Here is a 24,984-nt window from a genome sequence, read left to right as displayed (position 1 = left end):
ATCACTAAAGGTATGCTGTGAGCATCTTTGAACAGCCTGGTCACTGAATAGGTTGCTGGAAGTGAAAGGTAACTTTAAGCCCATGTAGAGAAAAAGAAAACCATATGGTAGTGATAAATCCAAAGAGCAACTGGGGACAACAGCCTGTGGTGGAGCAGGAAAGGGTTTGGTCAACAGATTTATTTGATGAAGTAAATGAAAATCACACTAGACCTCATAGCAGCCTTCCAGTATCTGAAAGGGGGCTATAGGGATGCTGGGGGGGCATTCGGGACTGGAGTGATAGGACAAGGGGTGATGGGTTCAAACTTAAACAGGGGAAGTTTAGATTGGATATAAGGAAGAAGTTTTTCCCTGTGAGGGTGCTGAGGCACTGGAATGGGTTGCCCAGGGAGGTTTTGAATGCTCCATCCCTGACAGTGTTCAAGGCCAGGTTGGACAGAGCCTTGGGTGCCATGGTTTAGTGTGAGGTGTCCCTGCCCATGGCAGGGGGGTGGAACTGGATGATCTTAAGGTCCTTTCCAACCCAAACCATTCTATGATTCTATAACTGTTGTTAAACTGATAATCCGACAATCCCAGACTGGTTTGGGTTGGAAGGGACCTTCAAGCTCATCATACACGGGCCCTGGTCCAAAGTCTCTGAATAAATGCCCATGGGGAAGAATGAAACATGACAGAAGTGGGTCATTTCTTAAAACAGAAGTGGGTCATTTCTTAAAACCTGAATTATTTGGCCATACACAGCCACGAATGTTTGTGAAGCTGTCACTTAGAACAAAGCTGCTTTTCCCTCAGATCTGCCATCATCTTTTCATCCAGCTCTTCCTTAGGACTCTCTATCTCCCTTAAATATCTCTTATTAAACTGAATTCTTATCTATTAAATTGAACCACTCTAGGGTCTAATAAAGCACTGAACAACTTGATTAATAGAAGCAATTAAGAAACTTTAGTTCTAATATTCTTTAGCTTGAATTAGAAACCTGATTCCTACCCAGCTCCACATACGTGGTGCTATACGTCAGTCGAAAGGAGCTCCTCCAAATAACCTGAGGCACCCAAAAACCAGATTATTGCCTTGATTCGTTCAGATGTATTTTCTTCAGGCATCTTTACTCATTTTCAGCTCTTATAACTTTGAGTTATAGGAGATTAAAAGCCTTGAACATCAGCATTGAGACCCTCCTGAAGGTTTTGAAAGCCCAATCTCAACAGTGTCCAGTGCTGGGGAGTCACCACTTCCCTGGGGACATTATTCCAATGGCCCGGTGCTCTCATTGGGAAAAGCTTTCCTCTTGTGTCCAGTGGGAATCTCCCAGCAGTAACTTGTGCCCATCACCCCTCAGCTCTCCCATGGGACTCCTTGTCCAAAGGGAGCCTCCATCTTCCCTGCAGCCCCCCTTTACCTCCTGGCACATGGATCAGGTCTCCCTGCGCCTTCTCTTCCCCAGCTGAACAGTCCCAGCTCTCTCAGCCTTTCCTCACTGCTGCCCAGCCCTTGGACCATCTTTGTGACCCTTCTCTGGCCCCTCTCCAGCCCAGCCACATCCTTCTTGTACAGCAGGACCAAACCTGAGCACAGTATTCCAGGGGTGGCCTGACCAGCACCAAGCAGAGTGGGATAATGACATCTTCATCTGGTAGGGAATATCTGTTTCCCTTGCATGACAAGGATGTTTATCCTGCTATAAAGCCTTTTTAGCAGAGATGACAACTTGAACAGATGGGAATTTATCATCTCTATGAAAACCAGCAGGTAGGTGCAGAAATCATACTGCAGGATCCCCCCTCCTCCTCATCTGGCTGAGCTTTGAGCCATCTTTCCAATCACTTGTCTCTCTAGCAATCCGTAAGTGCTAAACAGGAATTTCTTGCTCGTAATGCTCTTCTGTGGCCTAATTCCATATGGATCAGCTCCATTCACTTCCTTTCAGTGAAGCTCACACTGAAGGAATAGTTCTTCTTCTTCTGATACTTACTGGACACCCATTTATTGCTGACGGAGGCCTGACCTGCCCAAAGAAGCTGAAACCTGAGGTTGTGTGATGCCTTTGGAGCACACGGCACCATAAAGGCTGATAAGCAGGAGGCCTGAATTCCACTTCAGGAAGGAATTCCAAGGCAAGGAAGTTTTCTGCGGACTGTGCCAAAAATACAGCTCAAACAGCCTCTACCCAAGGCTGACACTGATGACAGCTCCTCACCTCCATCCATCCACCTATGCTGTGACCTCCACCGTCACCAAAGGGACTTCCATTGAGAAAGAAAAGCAAAGATTTTGAAGCATCTCATTCTTTGACAGCCACATGCTACGAAAACACTCTCAATTTGGGGTTCAAACTGAAACAGGGGAGATTTAGGTTGGAGATAAGGCAGAAGCTCTTCCCTGTGAGGGTGCTGAGGCGCTGGCACAGGGTGCCCAGAGAAGCTGTGGCTGCCCCATCCCTGGCAGTGCTCAAGGCCACGTTGGACACAGGGGCTTGGAGCAAGCTGCTCCAGTGGAAGGGGTCCCTGCCTGTGGCAGGGGTTGGAACTGGAGGAGCTTTAAGGTCCCTTCACCCCAAACCAGTCTTAGACTCGATGAATCCGGAGCTGCTAAAACCAAACCCCTGTGATGATCTGTTCGGGATGCGTGTCCGTGAGTGCTAACCTTGGAATGTCGCATGTTTCCAGTTGCTCCACCTGCCTCCCCACCAGCGCTCCCCAGGTGCTTCCTGAGCTTGCCTTTTGCCTCCGGGAGCCGCGCCGGCTGCTTCTGCCACAGCCAAGTATTTCGGGAACAGCTCTTATTGTATTAGAGGGCGGCTTGGAAACACGATGGCAAAGTTTCATTTCCTGTTCAAAATGAGCACGTTTATGACACTGGACAGAAAAAGCCTGATCCAAACCCTCAACGGCTTCGATATGAAATCCTTAAAGAGCCCCAAAGAAGTAAATACTGAAATGAAAGGGTTAGAAAGTTTTCCATTAACTCCTTCAATGAGGTGTCTCGATGAGACCGCCCGGATTCGGGAGTAGCTCCATCCCCTTCTTAACCCTTCCTTGTGCCCTCTTCCTAGCAGTGACTTTGGGTTTCTTGTAGCTTTCCATTAATTCTCCTTGTTCTTGTGCTTTACATCCCCCTTCCATCACTGACGGAATCACAGAATGTTTTGGGGTGGAAAGGGCCTTAAGCTCATCCAGTTCCAACCCCCTGCCATGGCCAGGGACACCTCACACTAAACCATCTCACCCAAGGCTCTGGCCTTGAACACTGCCAGGGATGGAGCATTCACAACCTCCCTGGGCAACCCATTCCGGTGCCTCAGCACCCTCACAGGGAAAAACTTCTTCCTTAGATCCAATCTAAACTTCCGTTGTTTCAGTTTGAACCCATCACCCCTTGTTCTATCACTACAGTCCCTAGTGAAGAGTCCTCCTCCAGCATCCTGATGATTTCCCTTTGTCCCTTCCCAAGCCTCCTCCAATCACTGCCTCCTGTGAACCATCTCATGTAAATACACCCCTGACTCTCCTACCCAGGAAATACCTTTCATGAGCATCTGTAAAATCACACCACATTTCTTCACCATCAAGCCATTCCTGAAGTTATTTCTGTCAAAATGCCAAAAGAAACCTCGCTGACAAGGCAGAAGCATTATCAAGAAATAGCTTTATTATCCCATGAAAAATGATCCTTGTTTTAGGATAATTAAGTGGCCCTGATTTATGCATCAGGCTCTGTCTTTCACTACACAATCCCCACTCATGGAGGAACAAATACTCGGCCCCCAGGAAATAAACAGCCTTTCTGGACTAAATGCTTAAACAGGGAATTGGTTAAACCACATTTAACAGTGGTTCAACATGAGGTGAGACAGAGCAGACTGTCATCAGGGAAACGGGACCATTGCTCAGTTCTCATCTGTACAACAGAAAGAGTTGTGATCCAGACACGGTCTTTTGTCTTGAGTTAGCTTGGAAAGGCTATGTGATGGACGCTGATATCAACTGCTTCCATAGCTAGAGGTGGCAGTGCCGCTTATTGTTCAGGGCATCTCAACTTCCCCTGCTTGTGGTTTCACCAAAAATACCACCAGAAGTGGTTGTTGTTCTGCGGGGAAGCTGCTTTTCACTTCCCTGTAAATGCTTCCTCAGAGTCAGCTGGTAAATGCTCTGGAGCCAGGCTGAGAGCTGGGCTGGGTGAGCCTGGAGAAGAGAAGGCTCCTGAAGGGGAGACCTGAGAGCAGCTCCAGTGCTCTTAGGCAGAAGCTCTTCCCTGGGAGGGTGCTGAGGCGCTGGCACAGGGTGCCCAGAGAAGCTGTGGCTGCCCCATCCCTGGCAGTGTTCAAGGCCAGCTTGGACACAGGGGCTTGGAGCAAGCTGCTCTAGTGGAAGGGGTCCCTGGCCATGGCAGGGGTTGGAACTGGATGAGCTTTAAAGTCCCTTCAACCCAAACCAGTTTGGGATTCTATGAATGTAAATGGTCAAAACTGCAGTTAGCATACATTCAAGAGACTATGAAGGAGCTAAAGTTCTCCAAAGCAGATCTTAGGTATCAACTGAAAAGTGTGATACAAAAGCATTGAAGAAAAACCCTAAACAAAAGAGCACTATTTTGTATTAATCATTCAACAATTTACATGGATGGATAATGACACTACAGACAGAGCCTTATAAAAGGATTTCATCTCCCCAGGGCTTCACGTACATGCATATGTATGCACACACACTGATGGTCCTGGCAGGGCAAAGAGCCTGGTATCAGCTGCTGTGGAGCCCACAATGAGCATCTTCTGGAACACTCATATCGTGTGTTGGGCCAGAGCCTCCCTTCACTCATCCTGCATTCATAGGAATGAACATGAGAAAGCAACACACACTCCTCAACTGTAAAAGAAAGTAGCTGGGCCCATCTGATACTGTAGATAAAGCAATCTCTGGCTGGTTTAATTGTAATTACAGTATATTTGTGGCTCGCAGCTGACAAGAAGGGGAAGTGAAACAATAGTTCTTTCACTTACAGAAGTTCCCCCTGCATTTTAAAAGGGAGCATGACAGGATCTGAAAAGAATAGCTGAATTAAGAAAAGAGATTTATAGAAGTAAATGGAAACCTCCAGTGACTTCAAACTTATTTTCTCTTAATGCTATTTCTTCTTTGGGACAGAATCTCTGTTATAACCAAGTAAGTCCCTGGATGCTTCTAAATCACTCTAAAGAGCAGAAAACAATAACGTGTACGTCAAATGATTTACTTACAGTGATAATGGTGGTTCTGCTTGTTCTGCAGGCTACACAAATATGGAGCCATGCAAATGTTACCCTCTTATTTATACAGGGGACAGTGGCCAACTACTGCTAGGGTAACATTGCTGAGACGTCCAGCTACCATGCCACGTTACTTTTCAAGTCAGTCACCACAGGAAAGAACCATTTGCCATACACACCTGATTATTTTCTGGACATAAATCAAATTATTATTATGAACCACCTAGTCCTTAATCTTGGATCAACTGTATCTTGAGCTGCAACAAGAGCAGCATGAGCACCAGGCTGAAGGAGGTGATCCTTCCCCTCTGCTCTACTCTGGTGAGACCCCACTTGCAGCACCGTGTGCAGTTCTGGGGTCCCCAACATCAGAAGGACATGGAGCTGCTGGAGCAAGTCCAGAGGAGGCCACGAGGATGAACAGGGGCTGGAGCAGCTCCTGTATGGAGCCAGGCTGAGAACATTGGGACTGTTGAGCCTGGAGAAGAGAAGCTGCGTGGAGACCTCAGAGCAGCTTCCAGTGTGTGAAGGGGGCTACAAGGATGCTGGGGAGGGACTCTTCATCAGGGACTGGAGTGATAGGACAAGGGGTGATGGGGTCAAACTGACACAGGGGCTGCTCCATCCCTGGCAGCGTTCAAGGCCAGGTTGGACACAGGGGCTTGGAGCAAGCTGCTCTAGTGGAAGGGGTCCCTGCCTGTGGCAGGGGTTGGAGCTGGATGAGCTTTAAGGTCCCTTCCAACCCAAATCCCACAGTCTGGGATTCTGTGACTCTTACAAACACTGCCAGCTTCAGCTGAATCTCATTTGTACAAGTCATGTTTGGAGCCTGTAGTTACATTTGTTTTAAATGATCATTAAAAGTGCTTGGTAAAAGTGATGGATGATGGTGCTGAAAACACAGATGTCATCTCGGCTTCATAAAAACTCCCAACAATGCTCATATAGAGAAAACAGGGTTCATCACAACATGACTATTCCGGTGCTGTTGGCTCATACAGTTACTCCAGCTAATGGCAGAAAACAACCAGAAACTGTGGACCTGTCATTAGTGGAGCCCCCCAAGGGATCAATACTGGGCCCAGTATCTTAAGTGATGTGGGTGATGGGATCAAGTGCTCCCTGATGAAGTTTGCCAATGGCACCAAACTGAGTGGGGAAGTGGACACTTGGGAAGGGGAAGCCACCCTGCAGGGTGAGCTGGACAGGCTGGGAAGAACCTGATGGAGCTCAACAGGACAAGTGTCAGGTCCTGCCCCTGGGCAAACCCAATCCTGGAGCAGCTCAGGCTGGGATGTGCCTGACTGGAGCAGCTCTGGGAAAGGGACATGGAGGAACCAGCTCCATAGGAGTGAACAGTGAGCGGCTGCAGCAAAGAAACCCACCAGGGTGCTGGGGAACATCAACAAGGGCATCACCACAGGGATAAAGGTGTCACTGTCCCAGTGTGCTCTGCAGTACAGGGTGCTGGGCTTCCAGTCTACATCATGCTTTGTCTGCAAGGGTTGGACCAGATGATCCATGAGGTCCCTTCCACCTGGGATTCTGCGATTCCAAGTCAGGGGTTCCCAAGCAGAATCTTCCTAACAGAAAATGTTATTTCACAGAATCAGAGAATAAATCAGGTTGAAAGAGAGACATGGTCCAACTGCTACTCAGAGCAGGGCCAAGCCGATCAGCCTGTGTACAGTCAAGTTCTGAATGTCTCCAAGGTAGGACATTCTTCCCCTCCCCAATCCCCTGTTTCTCTCTGACCACCTTCATGGCACAACTTCTTCCTTGTATTTAAATCAGAATTACCTGGGTTTCAATTAGGTTGCCTCCAGGCTTCAAAAAACACCCCCAAGCCCAGCCTGGAACAGTCTTGTCCATATGAGGCTTCTCCCGTATGGAGACAGGCTGGGAAAGTTGGGGCTGTTGAGCCTGGAGAAGAGAAGCTGCGTGGGGACCTCAGAGGAGCTTCCAGTGTCTGAAGGGGGCTACAAGGATGCTGGAGAGGGACTCTTCATTGGGGACTGCAGTGATAGGACAAGGGGTGATGGGTTCAAACTGAAACAGGGGAAGTTTAGATTGGATCTAAGGAAGAAGTTCTTTACTGTGAGGGTGCTGAGGCACTGGAATGGGTTGCCCAGGGGAGTTGTGAATGCTCCATCCCTGGCAGTGTTCAAGGCCAGGTTGGACAGAGCCTTGGGTGCCATGGTTTAGTGTGAGGTGTCCCTGCCCATGGCAGGGGGTTGGAACTGGATGATCTTAAGGTCCTTTCCAACCCAAACTGTTCTGTGATTCTATAAATATAGACTATAAATATATACACTAGGCAGCTGTAGATCATTAAGACTGTTACTACCCCCCCTTCTCCCAGTTTTCTCAGTGTCTATTTCTTGCATCATGTGCTCCAGGTACTACACTCACTCTCCACGTTCCCTTGCAACAGCTCAACCACCTCTCACATGAATCCCCATGACAGCCAGCTCATTACTCAGAAGGCAGACAGATGCCTTCCTCTATGAAAACCCTTTCAGACAGTGCTCAAACCCAGCTGAGGATGTGAAAACATCACACATCACCTGTAACTTTACAGCCTGATGTCTCAGTGCTCTAACACGTCTCGGTATCATCACCCACGTGGAAGGAAAGAGCTGTTCCAGGGCAATTTGATAACGTGGAGTTTCTATTTAAACCTGTCATATCAGCAAGAGAACTCTGATCAAGAGCAGGAGCCCAGGCACTCAGCTGCACTTCCTCATGTCAAGCAAGCTGGAAAGTACAGAAAATACAGAAAAGATGACTGAAACAATATAAACCCCCCCTTTGTGAAACCGCAAAGGCAAAAAAGAGAGCAAAGTGCAACAGCTTTTGATGCTGCTCCTCCAACGCAGCCCTCAAACCCCACAGACCACACTAGGTGCGATATGAAATACATGCTTTAAAAGCAGAGAGTTTTAGAAATACTTGGGTTAGTGTTTGCCATCTTTTAGAGTTTTTCATTGTGCATAGAAAAAAAACACATCACTGCCTGTAAAGATGGTCTTGTTCAGGCTGAAGAAAAGGCTTCTTAAGGAGCTTTGGAGCAGTTCCCAGTGCCTAAAGGGGCTGCAGGAAAGCTGGAGAGGGGCTTGGGACAAGGGCCTGTAGGGCCAGGCCAAGGGGAATGGCTTGAACCTGCCCGAGGGGAGACTGAGCTGAGCTCTTAGGCAGAAGCTCTTCCCTGGGAGGGTGCTGAGGCGCTGGCACAGGGTGCCCAGAGAAGCTGTGGCTGCCCCATCCCTGGCAGTGTTCAAGGCCAGGTTGGACACAGGGGCTTGGAGCAAGCTGCTCCAGTGGAAGGGGTCCCTGCCTGTGGCAGGGGTTGGAGCTGGAGGAGCTTTAAGGTCCTTTCAACCTAAACCAGTCTGGGATTCCATGGTTCTATATATAGGGGAAAAGGCAGTAGGATTAAAACCTTTCCTAAAGGGAGATCTAGAATGGTTTTGCTTCTTATCTGCCTGTGCAATGAATAAACTAGGATGGCACTACAGAAGCAATTCTTTAAAAGATGCTGGAAGATTTAATGTTTTCTTTCCAAGCATCCCTGTTTTGAGTGATGCCTTCACAGTTGCAAACCCAGCAGAGTGAATCATTTTCTTCTTCTCTGCATAAAAATGCTTTCAAATAAACATCTTCCCAATGAGTGAAAACTCTCAGAAGCTGCATGTCCCCAGGAACCCTGCCAATGACAGTGTTTAGTTGTTGCCTCTTACAGAACACTAAATTGAGCTATAATGTATATTTGTGATTCATTTGTCACGGGACAGCACAATGCGGTATTTCCCACTCAGATACAAGGAACAAAACCAACGCTGGCTTCTGAACATGAAGGAACCCAAAGTGTCTCCAGCCCAATGCTTTCCCAACAGCAGCTTTACAAATAGGAGCAGAGGGGCAGGATCCCCTCCCTGAGCTGCTGCTCACGCTCTGGGGGTGCAGCCCAGCACACGGGGGGGTTCTGGGCTCAAGCACACACTGAAGCCAGGTCATGGGGAGCTTCTCCTCACCCAACACCCCAAGTCCTTCTCCTCAGGCTGCTCCATCCAGTCTCCCCCAGCCTGGGTTTGTGCTGGGGATTGCCCTGATCCAGGGGCAGGACCTTGCCCTTGGCCTGGTTGAACTCCATGAGGTCCACACGGTCCCAGCTCTCCAGCCTGGCCAGGTCCCTCTGCATCCCATCCCTCCCCTCCAGTGTCACTGCACCACACAGCTGGGTGCCATCAGCAAACCTGCTGAGGGTGCTGGATCCCACTGTCCGTGTCACCAACAAAGACATTGAACAGGATCAGTCCAGACCCCAACCCTTGAGGACACCCCTCAATAAACACAGAAAGCTTTGACCCTTCAGTGAAATCCACACTGATGCACCCCAAAGGAGCAGTACCAACCAACCGGCCACCGTTTTATACCTAAATGCCATTTAAACAACTGCTCTAGACAAAGGATGTAGAAGATCTGTCTTCGAAAGCAGAACATTACTATCTCCCCATTTTCCACACGATTTCTAATAGCTCTGTGCTAAAAGTGGCATTTAAACTGAGGAGCAGGGAGTTTTTCAAGGCAGGGGAGGTGGGAGAGGTTGTTTTTCCACTCTGAAGGTGACAATATTAAACAAGCAACCTTCTGAAGTACTGTTTAGAGAAAGGGCTTATGTGCAGGTTACTGAAGAACTGAAAACCAGCCTGAAAATCATTTAAAATGTAGACATGTGGTGCATACAACATCAGTTTTCCTGATCTAAATGTTGAGGTAATGTAGGTGATTTCAAAGTAACTGAACTGAAAATGAAACTGGACCTCGAGCTTCATCCTGCTGTGGAGATGGTGCTTATAGAAACCTCACCTTGTCTACAGAGTGGAGCTAACCACCACTTCCCAGAACTCATCCTGGAAGAGCAGACACCAAATAACTAAGGCTTATGATGTCTGAGATGCTGCTGATTCCACTCAGCAACCCCAACCTGCTCCACACAGAAGTCACAGAATCATAGAATAGCTTGGGTTGGAAAGGACCTTAAGATCATCCAGTTCCAACCCCCCTGCCATGGGCAGGGACACCTCACACTAAACCATGGCACCCAAGGCTCTGTCCAACCTGGCCTTGAACACTGCCAGGGATGGAGCATTCACAGCTTCCTTGGGCAACCCATTCCAGTGCCTCAGCACCCTCACAGGAAAGAACTTCTTCCTTAGATCCAATCTAAACTTCCCCTGTTTCAGTTTGAACCCATCACCCCTTGTCCTATCACTGCAGTCCCTAATGAAGAGTCCCTCCCCAGCATTCTTGCAGCCCCCTTCAGACACTGGAAGCTGCTCTGAGGTCTCCACACAGCTTCTCTTCTCCAGGCTCAACAGCCCCAAGGTTCTCAGCCTGGCTCCATACAGGAGCTGCTCCAGCCCCTGCTCATCCTCGTGGCCTCCTCTGGTCTTGTTCCAACAGCTCCATGTCCTTTTTATGTTGAGGACACCAGAACTGCACACAATGCTCCAGGTGAGGTCTCACAAGAGCAGAGCAGAGGGGCAGGATCACCTCCTTTGCCCTGCTGGTCACGTTCCTTTGGATGCAGCCCAGGATACGGTTGCTTTCTGGGCTGCGAGCGCACACTGAAGCCGGCTCATGTTCATTTTCTCACCAACCAACACCCCCAAGTCCCTCTCCACAGGGCTGCTCTGAATCTCTTCTCTGCCCAACCTGTAGCTGTGCCTGGGATTGCTCCCACCCAGGTGCAGGACCTTGCACTTGGCATGGTTAAGTCAGTCTTCCAGTCTGCTTTACATGGGGCAGCTGGTATGAGAAGGGAATGTTTCAGGAATGCTTAGCTCTGTCTGAGAGCCTCACTCAAAGAGAACCAAGAGAAGCTGTTGAGCATCTGCAATAAGGCAACATCTCCAAAGGGGCTGGAAGAGAGACGAAATGTGAGGAGTTTATGGAAGCACTTGATATGAAGTAAAGGTGTGGAGAGGCCTGCAGAGGTCCAACAGAAGAAGGGGTGTCAGCTCCACTGCAGCTAAATGGAGAAATACTTAGAGATAGCAAGGTGGCCGCTGTCACAAGAATACCTGAGGGCTTACTAATAGGAAGATAAAAGGTGCATTTTTAGACTGTTAATCACAATACATAAAGGAACACGTTTCGTTTGGATACAACTGGATTACAGCATGTATGAGGTCACCACCACTCAAGGTACTAAAACAAGAACTGTGCTGCCCAGAACAGGTTTAATCCCCTTCCAAAATACCTCCTTCCCAGTGATGTTGCCTAGAGGAAGAATTAGAAACATTTAAGAGACAAAGTCTCCATTTCCTTATCCTTTGGTCCATTTTCCAGTTCTATTAACTCCTTCATAATGGTAATAGCTATTCAGTGGTCTTTATTCTGCAGGCAGCAATCTCCTCCCCAGCTGACTGCTTTTCTCCTTCTAACATTAATTTCATGTGCTATTTTTTTGCCTGGTCAACACTCGTTGAGACATCCCTGTATCTCTTGCTCATAAGCTTTATATTTGGTTATAGAGAATGACACTGAATGACTGGGCAGCACAGGCTTGAACCCAGAACCCCCCTTTGTGCTGGGCTGCACCCCCAGAGTGTGAGCAGCAGCTCAGGGAGGGGATCCTGCCCCTCTGCTCTGTGAAGGGGAGACCCCCCCTGCAGCCCTGATCCAGCTCTGGGGCAGCAGCACAAGAGGGACGTGGAGCTGTTGGAGCGAGGCCAGAGGAGGCCATGGAGATGCTGCGAGGGCTGGAGCAGCTCTGCTCTGGAGCCAGGCTGAGAGAGCTGGGCTGGGTGAGCCTGGAGAAGAGAAGGCTCCTGAAGGGGAGACCTGAGAGCAGCTCCAGTGCCTGAAGGGGCTGCAGGAAAGCTGGAGGGGCTTGGGACAAGGGCCTGTAGGGCCAGGCCAAGGGGAATGGCTTGAACCTGCCAGAGGGGAGACTGAGATGAGCTCTTAGGCAGAAGCTCTTCCCTGGGAGGGTGCTGAGGCGCTGGCACAGGGTGCCCAGAGAAGCTGTGGCTGCCCCATCCCTGGCAGTGTTCAAGGCCAGGTTGGACACAGGGGCTTGGAGCAAGCTGCTCTAGTGGAAGGGGTCCCTGCCCGTGGCAGGGGTTGGAGCTGGAGGAGCTTCAAGGTCTCTTCCAACACAAACCACTCTATGATTGTGTTTCTTCACCATCTTCAAATCATCACCTCTCCAGTTCCTTCTCCATACTCTTTATGTTAAATCATTATGGTAAATAACATAATCACTCTCTCAGTGCTTTAAGAAGCGTGGTTCCCACACTTCAGGATGAGAAGATAGGTAAGAGAGAAACCAGGACCTTGCCAGCAATTCTTCCCTGATAAAGCTCAAGTATTTACTTTAATCCTACATCTTCTGTATCTCTTCATCAGTTATTAACCTAGGAGAAAACCCTCACCACCCCACTGCAATGTCCTTTTACATAAGCAGAGACTGAGTGGGAAGTTTGTTGAGGCCTCCCAGCACATTCAAGACATTAAAGCAGATGAATCACCCTTATCCCCTCTTTTTGAAGGACATTTTCCCTCTTAGAAAGAAAATGATGTTGATTATTCCCACCACATCATATCTGTCTATGTGTGAATTGCCTCCATTCATCACTGCACTTGTCTTATCAGCCTCATAGGGATATAGGGTTTCTTCATCTCTAATAGCCAGGGCCCCTCCTGAAGCCCTTTTCAAAGGCTGGGCCACACTGAGGTGGGTTTTAGCACCAGATTACACACTGCTGTTTACATTCAAGCAGTTTACATTTGAATTTACATTAAAGCTCTTGGCTGAATGCAGCTGGAGCCCAGTTCCACAGGACATGATACTAGAAATGTCTGAGAGATGTAGAAAAAGACCCCTGAAGGTGATCCTTCTAAAGTAATATGGGTCACCAAAAGCACTTGCACCTTTGCTTTTCAGTAAACCACAATTATTTATACAGAAGACCAGGTTGGCTTCCTTAGGAAATAAAGAAAGGTTCAGTTTGAATAAAGCTTCAAAAGAAGTCCCTTCAAGGACTGGATAAGAGGGAAAGCAGTAACTGGGTAAAGAAACCACCACAGATCAGCACTGACTTCAGGAACTGGACCCTGTGCACACAGAACACGGACAACAGCACATACACAGGTGAATGGCACCAGCATGACTTCTTCCATTGGTTTTCCATGACTGCACTTCTCAGTCTTTCAGAAACAATGAAATCATTTTTAATTTGAGGTTTTATAGCAGCTTATTAAAACCCCACGTTCCTGCGGTATCTGCAGGTTTCTAATGTCACACTACAGAAGGCTCACACCATCCAAAAGACAGAAGTGTTTATGGAAACTCAAAAGAGATGAAGATCCCACCTAGTTTACCACACACTCGGTTTGTAGTGCATACAAAATGTAGCCAGACATAGAGGAAACAGGAATGCCTTTGCAGGGATTATCTTGGAATGCCCTGGGATGAGAGCACCCACAACCCACCAGAGCCTGGCAGGACTTTACCCAGGCTATCTCCTCACCTTTTGATTATGTCAAATGTCCTTTTTGCTTGTTTTGTTGTGAAAATCTTAAATTCACTTCTGGCATTACATCCAAATAAGAGCATTAGAGGATGACAACAAACCATGCACCTAAGGCTGGAATTCTGTAGGCATCAATGAGTAACTTCACCTTGACTATGAGAAGGAAATACTTTATAACCATTTTCATGCACTAAACATTTAGTCAGCACAAATATTCGTGGTTTACTAAGAGAAAAGCACAACCACATACACACACAGAGCAAAGACAGGATGATGCTTCAAGAACTACCAGCCCTGCATTGCCTCTGTGATACCCAGATCTGGTTAAGCCTTCTGAGAAGTCACGTAGTAGGCTGATAAATGAATTTGTACCACAGGCTAGGATTTACTCTAGGTGGCATTGCTTAAATTAGTCAAGATATAATGGAATTACATACAAAAGTCCCTTGGAAGCTCCTTTTTGGTGCTCTCATTTTCTCCTTCGGTTACCTGCTTTTTCTATCACCATTTTTTTCCCCCAGGATGCAGAAAGATGCTGATAATACAGGGATTTATTAAAACACACTGATAGTTAATAAAGCAATTTGAAATGCAAATTATAGGCTTTGAAGGTGCTGTGTCTGATTGCATCACCTGGAAATAGTGTGCAGAGAGCAACCTGAAATCAACTTTGCAAATGGCAACGTATGAAGTGCAACTACAGAGAGGATGAACTGGCTTTAAAGAGCTGATTTTGTAGATTTTACAGGTTTCCTGTCACTATCTCATTTTAAGATATGTGCATTTAAGTAATTTTAGGATGATATTAAAAAAAGAAAGGGTAAGCAATCATATTTGAGCTTTTCAAGTATGTAGTTTCCTATGGGTTCAAGTATCTTGGCTTGACTTTGTGACACCGCCAATGTTGATTTGCTATTCTCTACAATTCATGGTTTGAAACCAAGATACAATGGTTGTATTTTCATTAATCATGCCATAAAGAAATGTTCTGATCAGATATGGGGACACTTAAAAGGATTATGGGATATGTTATTGAGCAACTAAACCATTTCCAGCTTACTTGAGGTCAACTACAATAGGCAAATACAGGTCTTAGTTATACAAACCTGATTTCTTTATCCAAGGGAGTTTTCAGGAATTCAGTATAGAGCTGAGTGCTTAGTTTTGGGTTTGATAACAGGTACCAAATACCCTGCACACTACTGCAGGATCCATCTCCTGCACTGCATTCATCCATTCCAGCCTATTGGAAAACTCAACAAAGCAACCCAGGAGTTTGAACTTCCAGACCCATTCTGTTTTCCATAGTTTCACACTTCCCAACTCCCATACATAAAAATTATCTTCCTTACCTTCATAATGTTTACTAGGTCTGTTTGATAATAGCGATCTTGGTGTGCATTAGCAGCTGCTAACGTGAGGAGATAATCATTCCTTGCATGGATTGCCTTGGAATTACACTCGGATCTCCGTGCTTTTAACTACAACAAGAAATAGAAGTTAAAAGGTATTAATGAGAAGTTAAATGAGCAAAAGTGTATGAACAGTAAATTAACATGCATATATATGTATTAATATAGTCAAAGCTTTAAAGGATTGGTAGTTTAGCAGCTTTGTTAATGGTTATGGGATTTCTAATGCATCTTGCCTTCATGCAGTTGTAATTTCACATGGGATCTGTAAAGAACAGTTACAACTCCCACTAGAAAGAGTGTCCTTATGGACATAGGTAATTCTGCACTCTGACTGCTTAAAGAGTCTTCTCTCATGACCTTCTCTAAAGATACACCTTCCAAACAGTCACTCATCTAAGATGCAAGACAGCTTTGGTCCCACACCTCGTGAAATTAGCAGCAAAACCACTGTTTCTTCTACTCACCTTTACACTTGCCTTCTGCAAGCTTATTCTTGACTGAAAAAGACTAAGTTTGGACCTGAAACAGAAATGAAGAGAGGATATTACTGACTAATGTCATCACTACAAATGTGCAGGATAAACAACCACTGCACCTCACTTAAAATGTTAATTTAAATGACTTCTTAAGCCTTCAGTTTTATTTGCATAGATTTAAGTGGGGCTTAAGGATCAAAGAAAATACTACAAAGTACACTGAACTACACCAATAAAGGGCATTCTGCCCCTCTGCTCTGCCCTGGTGAGACCCCACTTGCAGCACTGTGTGCAGTTCTGGTGTCTCCAACATCAGAAGGACATGGAGTTGTAAGAGCAAGGCCAGAGGAGGCCACGAGGATGAGGGGGCTGGAGCAGCTCCTGTATGGAGCCAGGCTGAGAACATTGGGGCTGTTGAGCCTGGAGAAGAGAAGCTGTGTGGAGACCTCAGAGCAGCTTCCAGTGTGTGAAGGGGGCTACAAGGATGCTGGGGAGGGACTCTTCATCAGGGACTGGAGCGACAGGACAAGGGGCAAGGAGTTTAAATGCAAACAGGGGAAGTTCAGGTTGGAGGTAAGGCAGAAGCTCTTCCCTGTGAAGGTGCTGAGGCGCTGGCACAGGGTGCCCAGAGAAGCTGTGGCTGCCCCATCCCTGGCAGTGTTCAAGGCCAGGCTGGACACAGGAGCTTGGAGCAAGCTGCTCTAGTGGAAGGTGGCCCTGCCCGTGGCAGGGGTTGGAACTGGAGGAGCTTTAAACTCTCTTCCAACCCAAATCAGTCTGGGATTCTATGATTCTATGCTCCAGTATTTAAGGAGTGGTTACAGAGAAGATGGAGACTCCCCTTTTACAAGGAGTCCCATGGAAAAGATGACGAGTGATGGGCACAAGTTACTTCTGGGAATGCAAGAGTAAAAAGTTTCCCAATGAGAACAAGCAGCCACTGGAATAATCTCTCCAGGGAAGTGATGACTTCCCAGAGTTGGACACTGTTAAGACTGGGCTGCACAGGGCACTGGGCATCCAGTCTAGGTCATGCTTTGCCTGGAAAGGTTGGAGCAGATGATCCTTGAGGTCCTTCCAACCTGGGTTTCTATGATTCTATGAAATGGTTCCAGAAACAGCAGAAAGCAAACAATCTGGCCCAAGCTCATTGAAAACAATTACCTTCTAAAACTAATACAAGTCCCAGTTTGCTTGATATGCATGCAATTATTGATACATATGCTATTAGAACAACATACTTGGCCTCAATATCCGCTTTCTCCCGCACGGCTTGAGCCATCTGCTCCGTCTCAAAATATTTCTTCTTGCCTTTAGCTAAATCTTTGACTGTCTCCTGTAACTCAGCCTGGATCCTCGTCAACTGGTCCACACACTGGAAAAAAGCAGGCAGGAAACAAAGCATTAATGGGTTTTTGCATCCAAATCATGCCATCATCGTGGTTTTACTGCTCTTGATTACATTTTCTCCGAGTCACTCCTGGTCAATCATTCAGGTCGTTTTTAAAGCTGATCAGTGCATAAACCCCACGTTTCTTTCTTTCTTTCTTTGTGCTCTTCTTTAACTACTGAAATTCAATGATAACTCACAAATGAAATATTCAACTTGTGAAAGCTCTGGATGAGGCAATGAGTTGAAATAAGTGGAATGTAACTGGGGAAAATCCACTGGCAAGCTATCGGAGGTGATAAAGAAAATGGTTAATCCTTCCTTCTCTGCAGTATAAAGTGTAAGAGAAAAGCTGCCACATAAAACACACCAGAGCAACAAGAATAATCTGAAAAATGTTGTTTTAAGAGCCTATTTTTCTCTATTTTGAGGGGTTTCCAACAAATAGGGATGTATCAGAAATCAGTGTCATTCATTTAAAGGCTTAAAATGCGGAATGGGTGAGTGAAGGAGGGAAAATAACTCCAACCTTTTCCATCCAAGCCAAGCAATGTTACAAGACACAATTTAATGTCACAATAGAATAATCAAAGGAATAGCAGAAAAACCACTGTACTGGTTCTGACTGAGAGGATGTGAACTTTGAGTGCAGTAGCTGGTACAGGGCTGTGGGTTAGATTTGGAACCAAAACTGTGGGAATAACCCAGGGATGCTTTAGGGATTGCTGAGCTGACTCCTATCAGCTTCAATGTATCTGAGAAGGGATCTGTGGTATGCAGAAAGGACCTTGCTCACAAACCAAATGTGAATTATCAATGTCTTGAACTAGACTATCTTTAAAAGAGATTTGTAAAGATTTTCTTGTACCCAAATGAGCTTAAGTACATGTAAGAGTGATAGTTCAGTGCATTTATATTTAATTATAGATATTACAGACTGGATGTGGTCAATGAAGGCTCCAGGCAAAACTCAGAGGCAGAGCCTCAAGCAAGCTTAAGGAAAGCAATTTGTCTTTCAAGTTGCCTCTTTTGTCCTTCAAAGACCAGACCCAAGCTCTCACCTCTTTTCACACCATTATCACATACCCAGCTGGGTGGATCTGGAGGTTCTCAGGGACACCACCTCCATAGGAATCAACAGTGAGTGGCTGGGGCAGAGAAACCCAACAGGGTTCTGGGGAACATCAACAAGGGCATCACCAGCAGAGATAAAGATGTCACTGTCCTGCTCTGCTCAGCGCTGGTCAAGCCACCCCTGGAATATGGGTTCGGTTTTGGTCCTGCTGTACAAGAGATGTGGCCGGGCTGAAGATGGTCCAGAGAAGGGCCACAAGGATAATCCAAGGGCTGGGCAGCAGAGAGAGCTGAGACTGTTCAGCTGGAGAAGAGAAGACTCAGGGAGACCTAATACATGTGCCAGGACTTAAAGGGGAGCTGCAGAGAAGATGGAGACTTCCTTTGGACAAGGAGTCCCATGGGAGAGCTGAGGGGTGATGGGCACAAGCTACTGCTGGGAGATTCCCAATGGACACAAGAGGAAAACCTTCCCCAGTGAGAACAACCAGACACTGGAATAGTCTCCCCAGGGAAATGGGGACTCCCCAGTGTTGGACACTGTTAAGATGGGGCTGCACAGGGTGCTGGGCATCCCATCTAGGTAATGCTGTGCCTGGAAAGGTTGGACTGCATGATCCTTGAGGTCCCTTCAGCCTGGGATTCTGTGCCTGTATTATTCTTCCAGTCCAGGTGCTTCACATTGCTCTCTTATTGAACACCCCCTCTAAACACCTCAGGTTTTTCATTACAGTACTTATTAATACATGCAACCTCTTTTACAAGCATTTTGAGAAGAATAAGGTGATGTAATCCAACATCATCACTTTGATTTCACAGCATTCAACAATTGTTAATAATCATAATATCCAGCCCATAAAGAAAGCAGCTTTTTGTTTGAGGCAACAGAAATCACTCCTCACCACACAATTCTGCTCTCACTCAAAACATCACACTCCTTTCTGGCTATAAAGTCCATAAAAATTCATGCAGGTTCACACTAAACCCAGTGTTTGATGTGTGCAGACCAATAAAGCACCAGGCTCCATGAGGTAACCCCGTGGTGGGTGGTTTGGGGAATGGTGGGGGGGTTTCTGAGGACCTCCAAGGGTAGGATAGAGAAATGAAAGGTGGAAAGATCTGTGTATGTTGGAGAGCTGACAGAGACCTAAAATCACTGCAAAACGAGGGGGGGGAGGGTTGCTGCATCAGTTGGTATTTTGATCCCTGAAGTCTCCTGCTGGCATCAAGAAATTAAAGTATCAAATAACCCCGGTTGTTAACATGATGGTTTTAAAAGCATAAAAGCATCTTGGCTGCTGCATCTCCGAAGATGGTGTTAGGAGACTGGATGCTGTTCAGTGGTTTGGGGTTGTGCAGACACTGTAAAAAGCTGTTTCAGAGGTGACAGAGATGGTTTCTTGTTGCATTCCCTCCACACACAGTGGTTTTACTCTATTTGCCTTCAGTCCTCTGATAGAGATCCATGCAAATGTCTTCAGTGGTGGCTACATCATCTTTATAGAGATACCTGATGAACAGAACGTCTTCCAAGGCCAACATCTGAAATCACACATCACTTATGGGGTGAGCTGACAAGGTCTCTAGGAAAGGATAACAGCTGCCCCCTAAACAGCCTTTTGTCTGTATCCTGGGAGGGCAGGGGATCAGTTTGCTTACAAGGCTGGATGTGGCCCACAGGAGACACATTTATACCCTGCTCCAGAGTCACCCTGTGATTCATTCATGTTTTTTAGCCAGTTATGATGAGGTTTTCTGAACTGGTTCCAGTTTACTATTAAAAGGGGTGATAAAATGAAGTTTCTGTATCCTACCAAGTGGAGGATGGAAAGGTTTACAGCAACATCTGGAAAATGAAGATGGGAACTCATCGAGATCAACTCAATACCTGCCGCAACCTTGGAAGGAGATGCTGCTTTTAATAAGAACTTGATTTCAGATGGGCATTCCAGTGTGATGGGACAGGTATTTTACTGACTCAGCAATTCAGTACTGATAAGCTGTTGCCTGCATGGAGGTCAGCATAATCTGACCTCCATGCAGAAATCCAAAGGAAAGGGTGAGGAAAGGTGAAATTTAGACAGCAATGTATAAAAAACTACATTTTTTGTGGAGGAAAATGAATGCTTCCATGTTGTAGGAAAACTGTATCGCTGTTAGAATCCTTTGGACCACAAGTACTGTCCTGATAACTGCAATAACTTGTTCTGCTAATTTAAAAGTGTAGGAAAACCAGGAATTTCTATCATTTGCATAAATTTAAAGAAGTGGACCCAGGAAGTGGCTCATCTGATCCAACCATTAACCCATCAGTGCCAAGGCCACCACTGCCCCATGGCACTGAGGCCTCGTCTCCACGAGGTGTGAACCCTTGCAGGGACTGCCCTGGGCAGCCTGTTCCAATGCCTGAGCACCCTCTGGGGCAGGAATTGTTCCTCAGCTCCATCTAAACCTGCCCTGGTGCAGCTTGAGGCCGGTTCCTCTTGTCCCATCCCTTGTTCCTTGGGAGCAGAGCCCAGCCCCTCCTGGCTCCATCCTCCTCTCAAGCACTTGTAGGCAGCCATCAGGTCCCCCCTGAGCCTTCTCTTCTCCACACTGAACCCCCCAGGTCCCTCAGCCCTTCCCCATCACACTTGGGCTCTGTATGACATCCTCTGCTTCTAATGTGCACTTTGGAAAGCTCTGGCCTGTTTCTTGATGCACTGGACATGTCATGCAATTCCATGGGCACATTTAGCTAAGGGATTTCTTAGGAAAGCAGCTTACAAGCTCACTTCTTTCCTAAGAACCTTTAGTCACCATCCCCTAAAAAGCACGGGATAAAACTCTGCTGCTCTGCACTTCAGTTCTATTGCAATTTTCTTTATAAACAGGAATTCATGGAGAAGTGAGGCTCCCTATTGCAGAGTAGATTTCTTGTACAAGTGGGAACAAGTTGTATGATCAAGTTGTGCATGATGGAAGCTCATACAGCAAAGACTTGGTAGTCAACTGATATCTGAAAGAGGGGCTGCCCCTCTTAGAAGATCCAGAATAACTCCAGTTCTATGACTCCACCAGTCATTCCTTCAGGTTTAAGCTATGCCTGTCCTCAAAATCAGAACCCATTCGAACAAAACCCACTTGGAATTGTCACTACAAACCCCCTTGCCACAGCAGGATGTTAGATTTGCAGAGATACCTCCGACCCAGGGTGTACCCCATTTGAGAAGACTCATTTCCAAGCAGTTTTAATCTCTGCTCTGAATTGTGACCCCTCTGACAAACTGGCTATTTCCTTCTGGAACAGCATGCACAGGAAGAGACTGAAAGTCCAGGTTACAGAAGTGCCATAGGAAAAGATTCCCAATCACCAAGTGGAAATGCCAGGAGTTGAAAGGAGTTATTAAAGCACAAGTACCTTCTTCAACTGCTGCTCCTTAAAGCACCGCACAGTCCGGGCTGGCTCTGAAATCAGGTTCTTATAGTTCTCACAGATATTGAGGCGGGATTGAGCCACCTGCATCGTGCCTTCTAAAAGGGACTTCCATACGGAGTACATGCTCCTGAAACAGGGAAACACAGAACGGTTGTGGGAAGAAGGGAAGTGAAGGAGAAGAAAGAAGTGGAAGGAGAAAAGGGGGAAAAGGGGAGGGCAGGGCTGGGGAAGGTTACAGTGAGCATAGGGTGAGGGTGCCCAGAGAAGCTGTGGCTGCCCCATCCCTGGCAGTGTTCAAGGCCAGGTTGGACACAGGGGTTTGGAGCAAGCTGCTCCAGTGGACGGAGTCCCTGCCCGTGGCAGGGGGCTGGAAACAGATGAGCTTTAAGGTCCCTTCTAACCCAAACCATTCCATGATTCTATGATTTTTGGTTGAAGCTGGTGCTGCAGTGGAACAGACCCTACACACCCCAGCAGGCAAAGCCAGATGGCACCTTAACAATCCTCTATAAGATCATGGAATTTGTGATTTGGGCATCTTGCCATCAAGCAAACATTCACAGACTGCTCATCCATTTTATCTCGGCTACCTGTAGTTCCTTCATCATGTGTAACAAGATAACACCCATAGATGTGTAGTGAGCTTTGCATGGCCCCGGTATCTCACCACTAAAGCTCACAAGTGCCCAAGAGGGTGGAGCAGGGTGAGAGGGGGAAAAGACCTCCCCATGGCTCACATGGGGAAAGGTTGGTGGAGCCCACAGAGCCCAAGCACCTGGTGATGAGGAGCACGGGGGTGGCAGGTACTTGAAGAAGACCTCTGGGCATTATGGGTGTATCTAATGGCATGAAAGGCTTGTGAGTGGGGAGCAAACTGTAGGTAGGAGGGGTCTGTGTGATATGGGAGCATTTTCTACACACTTCAGACTGATAATGCAGTTTGCTTCTCACACACAAGTGGTGTGAAGGTACTGACAGTCCAAAGCACAAATTCCATCAACAATTTCATCCTGTTAGCAATAAAACTTGTCAGAATTAAGAACAGATTAAAATGGAGTATCTTAAGAGATTTAAGAGGTCCCATTCAAAGGGGGGGAGGCTTTTACCAACTGAGTCACTTCTGCTTTCATGTTCTGATCCACCCCTCATGTTAATGGAACTAAGTTTTGTAAACAAGTGGTTCTTGCTCTGCCTCCTCCCTGCTGTCAGATGGGATCTGCATGAAGAATGGTCTCCTAAAGAGGAATGTCTTGCTGCCTTTTCCGATGAAGAGATCCCCACATTTATCACTGTAACCTTTAAGCTATTTACATTTATCACTGTAACCTTTAAGCTATTTGCTAGAATACAGAGAATCACAGAATCAACCAGGTTGGAAAAGACCTTTAAGATCATCAATTCCAACTGTTCCCCAGCACTGCCAAGGCCACCACTAACCCATGGCACTAAGCCACCACTAGATTCAGTTTTAAGCATTAATACCCAACAGGGTGCACTAATACAGTTGCCCTGTGATATCATTTTGTTCTTCCAATCTTCCTGAATTATTTCTAGACTGGTTTGGGTTGGAAGGGAGCTTAAAGCTCCTCCAGTTCCAGCCCCTGCCACGGGCAGGGACACCTTCCACTAGAGCAGCTTGCTCTAAGCCCTGCTTTTATTCAAGTAATAAGCATCCATTTAAGCCTAATCTCAGTACTTCAGGGGAAAACAGCTTCATTTTTAACTGGCAATGCTCTACCACAAAGAACAGAAATGACTTTAACTACAGCAGAGCACTGTTAAACGGGTAGGTAAAATAATCACACAAATGGAAATTATAAAGAGTAATTTCAAGATGTCCAACTGTGAAATTACCTGTAATCACTTCTCTCATCAGCTTTTATTCCAAGCCAGTCCTTCTTCAAGTATTGGCTGGCCAGCTTCTGAATGCTCTGTTAAAAGAAGGAAAAACAAGTTAACAGAGGTACATTTTTGCTCTTGAATCAGACATTTTGCTCCTATATCTTTATATGTCTGATAATAAGACATATAAAGAAGCGGTCAATCTGTATTAGTAGCAAACTATACTGTGCAAGGTTGCTATTTCCACTCCGTTTTTATGCTTTGTTTGCCTTTAGTTCCTCTTGAGAACAATAAGGAGTTTCAGGTTAATAGCTGAGACCAGAAGGACTCTGAGACCCACACAGAGAATCACAGAACATGCACACCTCAGCTTTCTGGGCTGCGAGCTGCATCAAAAGGAGCGTGACCAACAGGTCCAAGGAGGTGATCCTGCCCCTCTGCTCTGCTCTTGTGAGACCCCACTTGCAGCACTGTGTGCAGTGCTGGGGTCCTCAATATAAAAAGGACATGGAGCTGTTGGAACAAGTCCAGAGGAGGCCACGAGGATGAGCAGGGGCTGGAGCAGCTCCTGTATGGAGCCAGGCTGAGAAAGTTGGGGCTGTTGAGCCTGGAGAAGAGAAGCTGCGTGGAGACCTCAGAGCAGCTTCCAGTGTCTGAAGGGGGCTACAAGGATGCTGGAGAGGGACTCTTCATTAGGGACTGCAGTGATAGGACAAGGGGTGATGGGTTCAAACTGAAACAGGGGAAGTTCAGGTTGGAGATAAGGCAGAAGCTCTTCCCTGTGACGGTGGTGAGGCACTGGAATGGGTTGCCCAGGGAAGCTGTGAATGCTCCATCCCAGGCAGTGTTCAAGGCCAGGCCAGGTAGAGCCTTGGTTTAGTGTAAGGTGTCCCTGCCCATGGCAGGGGGTTGGAACTGGATGATCTTAAGGTCCTTTCCAACCCAAACCATTCTATGATTCTATGAATCTATAACTAAGAACAAGCCATGAAATGACATTTATATGCCCACAATGGAATGCCCAACTTTGATCATTCAAGGTTGCACGGTCATCAGTGAACTACAGAAGTTCTCTTGCTCATGGGATTAAGCAGTTACCCAGTTACAGTAGCCATGAGATTGAAAAATGTAGCACACTTTTAATTATTAATGTTAATTCTGCTCTTTAGTCCCTGTGTTTCTCTCTGCACGGTGTCAGGCAACTGGATGGTTTTGCATCAGCCCAGCCCAGCAGCTTTGCTTTCTTAGGCTTGATGCTGAATGTAACTTTTTCCTGTGAGCTCGTCCTTGTTCTGTTCTCAATAACACTTCTTGTTTTGCTCCAGCGAAACAAAGCCCACCACTGTTGGGCTCAGGCAGGGAAGTCAACTGGTTGTTTAACCTTTGGCAACACCCGACTTCACCCACAGTAGTGGAGCACGATCCCTTCCACGCACATCAATCACGTTGTACAGGCTTGAGATGATGATGTTTCAATGCAGTATGTTTCTAGGGAGCCAGGAACAGAACTCCATGCAAACGCTCTCCTGATTTCCATATGGTTTGAGGACATGCTTCCTTGATACTCACTGAAAA

The 24,984-nt window shown here is 46.7% G+C and overlaps 1 protein-coding gene across 2 annotated transcripts in view; it reads right to left on the bottom strand.

Annotated features, from left to right (window-relative positions):
* Positions 1-24,984, bottom strand: part of FCHSD2 (FCH and double SH3 domains 2) — a 147,695-nt gene that overhangs the window by 51,554 nt on the left and 71,157 nt on the right. For both annotated transcript variants that reach the window (XM_057417404.1, XM_057417405.1), the window contains exons 4-8: positions 23,422-23,498; positions 21,550-21,694; positions 16,927-17,060; positions 15,674-15,728; positions 15,147-15,275 (exon numbers count right to left, since the gene is read on the bottom strand). In XM_057417404.1, the coding sequence (XP_057273387.1) occupies positions 15,147-15,275; positions 15,674-15,728; positions 16,927-17,060; positions 21,550-21,694; positions 23,422-23,498 (540 nt within the window). The remainder of the gene's footprint in view (positions 1-15,146; positions 15,276-15,673; positions 15,729-16,926; positions 17,061-21,549; positions 21,695-23,421; positions 23,499-24,984) is intronic.

Source organism: Pezoporus wallicus, unplaced genomic scaffold, assembly GCF_028554395.1.
Source record: "Pezoporus wallicus isolate ANWC-B61680 ecotype Strahan unplaced genomic scaffold, APGP_CSIRO_Pwel_v1 contig_13838, whole genome shotgun sequence".
In the NCBI taxonomy this organism is placed as follows: domain Eukaryota; kingdom Metazoa; phylum Chordata; class Aves; order Psittaciformes; family Psittacidae; genus Pezoporus; species Pezoporus wallicus.
This window is presented reverse-complemented; position numbering and strand designations above follow the sequence as displayed.